The sequence below is a fragment of the Acanthisitta chloris genome, unplaced genomic scaffold, assembly GCF_000695815.1.
Source record: "Acanthisitta chloris isolate BGI_N310 unplaced genomic scaffold, ASM69581v1 scaffold14388, whole genome shotgun sequence".
NCBI classification, from domain to species: domain Eukaryota; kingdom Metazoa; phylum Chordata; class Aves; order Passeriformes; family Acanthisittidae; genus Acanthisitta; species Acanthisitta chloris.
This window is the reverse complement of record NW_008687684.1, coordinates 8396-15408: the sequence shown is the minus strand read 5'-3', so window position 1 is coordinate 15408 and position 7013 is coordinate 8396. Positions and strand designations below refer to the sequence as shown.

Here is a 7013-nt window from a genome sequence, read left to right as displayed (position 1 = left end):
CAGCCGAGCCCATCCTGCTGGAGGTTACCAAAGCAGCCCCTCTCTACGAGCTGGTCACCAACAACCAGACCCAGCGGGTGAGGAGACACATGCTGGGGTGGTGGAGTGGGCGTGGTGGGTGGCAGGACAGCATCGTGGTGGTTTGCAAAGGCAGGTTGCCCTCATACATCATGTCAAGCCATGGCAGCTCTTGCTTGTTGACCAGCCTTGCTCTCAAGTGTGGCTGGACCACGCTGAACCCGTTAGGGGATGGATGAACACTGGCTTAAGTGGTGGTGGGATGGGAGCTTCCCTGCCTGGTGCTAAACCCCTTCTCCTCTCTCCCAGCTCTTGCAGGAGGCCACCATGAGCTTGCTGTGGTGCTCAGGCAGTGGGGATGTCATCGAGGACTGGTGCCGCTGTGACTCGAGTGCCTTCGGGGCTGATGGGCTGCCCACCTGTGCACCTCTCCCACACCCCATGTAGGTCTCCATGCATGCCCAGCCTGGCTTTTTGGTGTGATGGGTCTGTGAGGAGGTTGTGATGGCCAGCAGTGTGGTGGCAGGAGGTGGTGGGGCTGGGTGGCTTTATGGGACAGGTTTTCAAATTGATGGATTACCTGGAAATCAGGCAGAGAGTACAGAGTTGCAGTGTCTTTTCTAAACCCAGCTGAGGACTGGGGAGCTGGTTATGGATCCATCCCAGTAGGGCACGTCTAGGGAAGGAGTCCTTTGGACCAGTATGTCCAGAGCAAGGAGGGGTAGGGGTAGGGGTACTTCTCTCCCGAGGCTTCGGTCTCCCATGGGTTAATGGCTTTGAATCCCTTTTGCTGTGAGGGTAATGCAAAAATTGTCCCCCAGCCTGCGTCTCTCCACCATTCATGAGCCCAGCAGCACACTGGTGGTACTGGAGTGGGGGCACTCAGAGCCCCCCATCGGGGTGCAGATCGTTGACTACCTCCTCCGTCAAGAGAAAGTCACTGACAGAATGGACCACTCCAAGGTGGAGACAGGTGAGTGGGGCCTGCACTGGTTCTCTCTGGTGAGAGTGGGATGGAGATGTGGGAGTCTCCCTTTCTTGCAAGGGGCTGCTGTAACATATCCAGTATCCTGTGGAAGATAGGGCAGCCCTTCTCCTGCCCACCATGCTGCAAAAGTGGCACCTCCATGCCATGGTGATGAGCTTTGCTGGAAAAGCAATGGGTCTATCTCTACACCAAGCTCATGCATGAGTCCCCCTCAGTCCCCCTCGTGCTCAGTCCCCCTTGGCACCAGGCAGTGTGATAGTGGGCACAGACCTCAGGGACACCTGTGTGATCACCCATGGCACATCCTCCTGTCTCTCCCTAGAGACAGTGCTGAGCTTCGTGGATGACATCATCTCTGGTGCCAAGTCACCCTGTGCCATGCCAGCCCAAGTGCCTGACAGACTCTCTTCCACCATCTCCCTCATCATTCGCTGCCTGGAGCCTGACACCACCTACATGTGAGTCCACTCCCCCGAGCCATGCCCGTGGCAGTGCTGTCACCCTGACCATGGTGATCCTCTTTATGCTGCCTGTATTTCCATGAGGTCTTGGGACCCCAGAGCTTTATTTTTTTCCCCTGCACATCCAGGTTCACACTGTGGGGAGTTGACAACACAGGGAGACGTTCCAGGTCCAGTGATGTGACAGTCAAGACCCCCTGCCCTGTGGTAGATGATGTGAAAGCTCAAGGTGAGATGGAGGGAACTGCTGGACTGTGATGCTTGGCACCAGCAACAGGGAGTTCCCCCTTCCAGCCTGTCCCTGAACATGTCTCATGTCCTGGCTATAACATCTCCTGCCACTGTGTTGGCCCAGGAGCTGCCACATGGTGTGGAGGATTGGGGTGGAGGGCTGCAGGAGACACACATCCTCTCTGAAACCAAATATGAATTAATAGTACCTGATGACACCACCCATTTCTTCTCCTAATTAGACCAAACTACAGGAAGCTAACCTTGACTGAGTCTGTTGCTCCTCTGTTGGGACCTTGATGTAAATCATAATTTAGGGGACAAATCTTGGTTCTAATCTTGGTTTCCCTAGAGCTGAGCTTTAGTCCTGGTGAGCTTTATTCATGCCTTTCCTTGTACCCCACTGAATACCTCCTGTCCTTCTGCCCAGAAATAGCAGACAAGATCTACAACCTCTTCAATGGCTACACGAGTGGCAAGGAGCAGCAAACAGCCTACAACACTCTGCTGGACCTGGGCTCCCCCAGCCTCCACCGAGTCCTCTACCACTACAACCAGCACTACGAGAGCTTTGGGGAGTTCACCTGGCGCTGTGAAGATGAGCTGGGACCCAGGTAGGCTCAGGTCATGTCTCTTGTAGGTGTTGGTCACCTGGAAATCTGCCCTCTAACAAATCTCATGAATAGAGATCATGATAGATGATAGAGCTCAGAGTCTCACAATGGGGTTCCTGTTTTGCTGGATGCTGTGCCTGTGTTGGGCATCCAGTCATCTTTCTTGAAGGACTGTAAACATAGGACAAGGTGGAAAATGGTTGACCACTGTCAACTCAACATCCCTGTCTATCCCATCGGCCCTGTGTTCTCTCTGGAGTTTTGCCTAGTACCTTCATGCTATGCAGAGTGGAAAGGGGCTGGGATTCTCTTTTTCCCTTGGTAGCTGATGCCACAGGCATAAAGGCAGTAGGTCTAGGAAAAATAATGCACCTTTGAGGGATGGAGGGCAGACTGCTTTCCTCCTATTCCTGGGCTTTGGTTTGAATTGAATGCATCCCTGTGTGCTGAACTCACTGTCACTTGTGGTCCAAAGCAGGCAGTTGACTGACCTGAGGTCTGAATCACACATGTTCCCTCCCTTTTGTTCCACATCTGTGGTTGTGTGGGGTAACACGAGTGGTTTGGTGCCCAGGCAGTGCTGACTTGCTGTGGTGGGTTTTGGAGGAGGTTGTTCTGAGCACTTCCTGGCTGAAACAGGCCTGAGTGAGCACCATGTCCTCTCCCCAAGCTCCTCCAGGTCATTGCAGCCCCTGCAGCTCCCTGGGGATGGGGCACCTCATGCCTCAGGCTTGCAGAGTCAGTCAGATGTTCCCTTCTCCCCATGTCCTTCAACATCTGCTTTTGTCTGCATGGTTTCCCAGTAACGTGGATGTTTCCAGTCAGTTTACCAAGCTGGGCTGGGAGGTTGTGTGGGCTGCAGTGGTGTTTCATAGCATCTGGCCTCCAAAGAACCAGAGCTGTGAGCTCACGTGGAAATCAGGGTTACTTCAAATCTACGTCAGCAACAGCTCCTATGTATGAAATTCATGGCCTCCACCTTACCCCTACACATCCTCTTGCTGGTCTCACCACTAGCTGTCTTCTGGCTCTGTTTCTCCAGGTGATCACTTGAGGATTTCTAGCAGAGGACCTTCTCTGTCCTCCAAACCTCTGCTAGGCAGTCAGAGGGACTCAGCAGATAGCTGGTGCCTGTCTTGCACTTAGTGTTTGGACATGTGTCCTGGTTCAGCTTTGGTGGGAGACTCCTGAGAGATTCTCCATGCCCTGGAGCAAAGCTGGAATCTGTCCTGCTTCCCCTTTTCCCATTTGTATCCTAAGAAATGTGAGCTCATTGAGGCACAGCCTCAAAGCTCAGCAGTGACATCCCAGCACATGGAGTCTTGTTAAGGCAGAGGCTCCCACCAGCTCCTCTGCCCAGGGTTGCCTGATTCCCATGACACAGAATGGGATCAGCAGGCTTGGACTTACGTCTCACCTTCATCTTGAGCCCAGCTGTGGTGATGCCGCTCTGTCTCCATTTCCAGATGTGAAATCCAGCCTCAGTTTGCACAGACCATCTGACATCTGTTGTGATGATTTGCATGAGGAGTACATAAAATTCCTTATATGACAGACTGGAATTGTCCCACAGCCACTGCCATCAGTGAGGCTGAGCATTGCCATCGCTGCTCACTGCCCCAGTGAGGAGACCGAGGACCAGGCAGAACATGGAGTGGAAGCTGCATCCTCAAGCCCCACGAGGCAGAGATGCATTGGCATAGAGCAGCCAGAAATGTTACTGAATTACCCAAGTGATAACTATTTTCTGCATGAATCTACGAGCCAGAGGGTTAATTCCACCCTCTGGAAATGCTGGAGCGCTTAGGATGGGATGACGCAAGTCGCTGATGAAGTGTTTGCAGCTCGAGCTACTTGGAAAGAGACATTTAGGCAGCTGCAGCGGGTTCTGGTGATGACAAATCTTGGAAAGCAAACCTCCTGTTTGATCGTCTGCGAAGGCAAAGCATCCAGACTGGTGGTGACAGGACAAATCACTTGCAGATGACATTATTTAGCCAGCAGACAGAGTTGGTTTGACTGTTAGTGATGCTCCTTTGAAGTCCTGGATGTGGACCCACGCGACCGACTCCACCATGTCCCTCCTCCTCCATGTGTCCATGTCACCTCCTGCTCTGCTTGTTTGGGGCTGCTGGACTGAAGGAAGATAACTTGTCTGTGTGTAGATAACTTGTCTGGAGCTACAAAAGCAAGTCTCTCCCTTGCAGTCTGAGAAGGGCTGCAGGGAGCCCTGGACTTTGGATAAGGAAAGGAAATGGAGGAAAAAGCAAATAATAAGTGAGAGTCCAATTTGAGGCAAAGCCTCATGAAGTCTGGTGGTGTCTAAAGGCTTTGGGCAAAATCTGTGGGATAATATTTGGTGTTCCTGTGAGGGTACCTGTAACGCTGGAGGAAGAGAGACAGTCGTGGGACCTTGCCTAGGTGTCTAGATGTGAGGACCAAGACAAGTGAGAACTAGGCTGCCTTCTTACAGCTGGAAGACCTGGCCAGCTTGGGTGGCCATCTCCAGTCAGCACTGGAGATATGTTGAGCACATTTGCCTCTCTGCCTTGCTCTGGATGTGAGCCCTGGGGTAGCAAATGTCATGTGGCTGTAGAGCTGGACAACCTCTCAGTGGTTTCAGGATGGCCCCTTGGAGCTGCAGCCTCATCCATGATAGACCTCTTGAGGTTTTTCTCTCCAGGAAAGCCAAGATTGGCTGTGGCTGCCCTTGGGGTAAATGAATTCCTCTCCAAGCAGCTCTCCCATGGTGTACCCAGCCTAGAGTAAGGTGTGGAGAGGCTGTGGATGTTCCTCCATGGTTGGTACATGTATTCTTGAGCTGTCAAACCAGCCACAACACAGCTGTGTGCTCCACACACCACCCCACTTTATCCAAGTAAGTATGTGACAAGGAGGGAATTTTTTTCTCCAGCATCATGATTTGTGCCTCCTCTGCCTTTTCTGTGCTGAGCAGATGCTGAGTGAAAGCTACCGAGGGGATGTATCTTCTCTTCCCTGACTATATTAACCCACCAACTGACCTTAAAGCTGTGTTACAAGCTTATCCCTGTTCTTCAGACACTTAAACTTCTGTCTGAGTTTCCAGACACATGAGATACCTTCAGGATGCTTCCTTTGATTCCATTGCCTCCACATTTGCCAGATTCCCTGGAGATCACCCAAAGTACAAGACAAGTTTATAATGAGCATAATGTGTTTTATCTGTACAAACTGATTTTCTTGATAAAAGCATTAGAAGCACAATTTTAAGAGGAAAAATTTGAAAAGAAGACAACACATTTTTAGGTCATATTTGGCCAGGATCCTCTGCACTCTTCCAATATCTCATTCAGTATGAGGGGTTGGTAATTTAGCGCTTTCTTGCTACCAGAACGAGCCTGAACAGAGGTTGTGCTGCCCTGGGGGTGCTGTATGTCTGCTATAGAAGATGGATTCATCCTGGACCTCCTCTCCTTCTGTCACCCAACCTTCTCTCCTGGCTTCCTTGGCTGGGTTGTGTCTCTTTATGAAGTGCTGCTGCAGTGACCTGCCTTTCCTTGTCTTGCTCTCCACAGCTGGGAGATAGAAAATGCACATGCAAAGGACCAGAGAGCTCTGCCACATCCCCTACTCTCAGAGCTGTTTGGATCAAACCTGTGTTTGATGTATGCCTCAGTATATCCCTCCTAGTTTGCATGCTGTCCTGTGGGACATGTTTCCTAAGCTGCTACTAAACATTACAAGTCAGGTACCAGGAGTGTCATTGACTGTACTTAAATGTCTTGTGATATTGCATCTTATGAGGATCATAATCTTACCTCACCTTCAGCCTTCCACACAGCCAGGCATGACTTTCTGATTTGGTTTGGTTTTTTCTTTAATCTCCTTCATCCTCAATGGTGTCCTGGCATGCTGGATCCCACTACTGTGCATTTCTGGCACTGGAGATGCTGTGGATGTCCTATTCCTGGAAGTGTTCAGAACCAGGTTGGACAGGGCTTGGAGCAAACTGGCCTAGTGGAAGGTGTCCCTGCTCATGGCAGGGGGGTGGAACTAGATGAGCTTTAATGTTCCTTCCAACCTAAGCTGTTCTGTGATTCAATGTTCTTCACCAGGCCATGAGTGACCAGCATAGTTCCCAAACATGCCACACATGCTCTTCATGGACAGGACACGTGGTGATTGCTCTGGGCTGGCCACACATGTCATACCTGATGCTTTGTAGCATTTCTCCCCACTGCCTGCAGTGCTATTTCCCATCCTGTTCTATCTGGGGTCCAACAGCTGCAGCAGTGACAGGTGGTGCCGTTTGAGTCGTTGGTGATGTTCACCCCAAGGGGTGCTGGGGGCTACACCTGTGACTGTCCCCTCACATTTAGGCAGCAAACCTGACCTTGTGGGGCTGATATGGGGTGGAAGAAGAAAAGGGGCAGGATAGAGAAGTATAAGGTGAGTCCTAAGACCAGTGCAGCAGGTCCAGCACCACCATGGGTATTTCTGACCTGAGTAGGAGCTGTTCTTACTTCATAGCTTGCGGTGCTGCCTTGGAGATGGTGTGTGTCCCCAGCCCCACCATCCCTCCTCGTCCTGGCAGCATCAGGCTCCACTCAGCTGCTCTTCCATTATCTTTTCTCCCTCAAGATGCTTCTGTAGTATCCTTAACTCTCTTTACTTTTCTCTCCTCATACACTCCTCCTGCCCTTCCCACCATCCCCCCCC

General features: G+C 51.4%; 1 protein-coding gene across 1 annotated transcript in view; it reads left to right on the top strand.

The window, feature by feature from the left end:
- The window catches only part of LOC103807963 (astrotactin-1-like), a gene marked incomplete at its 5' end in the record, with an annotated part of 31578 nt that overhangs the window by 24098 nt on the left and 467 nt on the right, over positions 1 to 7013 (top strand). Inside the window, 6 exon segments of the mRNA XM_009080714.1 lie at positions 4 to 77; positions 328 to 461; positions 840 to 991; positions 1329 to 1464; positions 1596 to 1696; positions 2129 to 2312. Coding sequence (XP_009078962.1) covers positions 4 to 77; positions 328 to 461; positions 840 to 991; positions 1329 to 1464; positions 1596 to 1696; positions 2129 to 2312 — 781 coding nt within the window.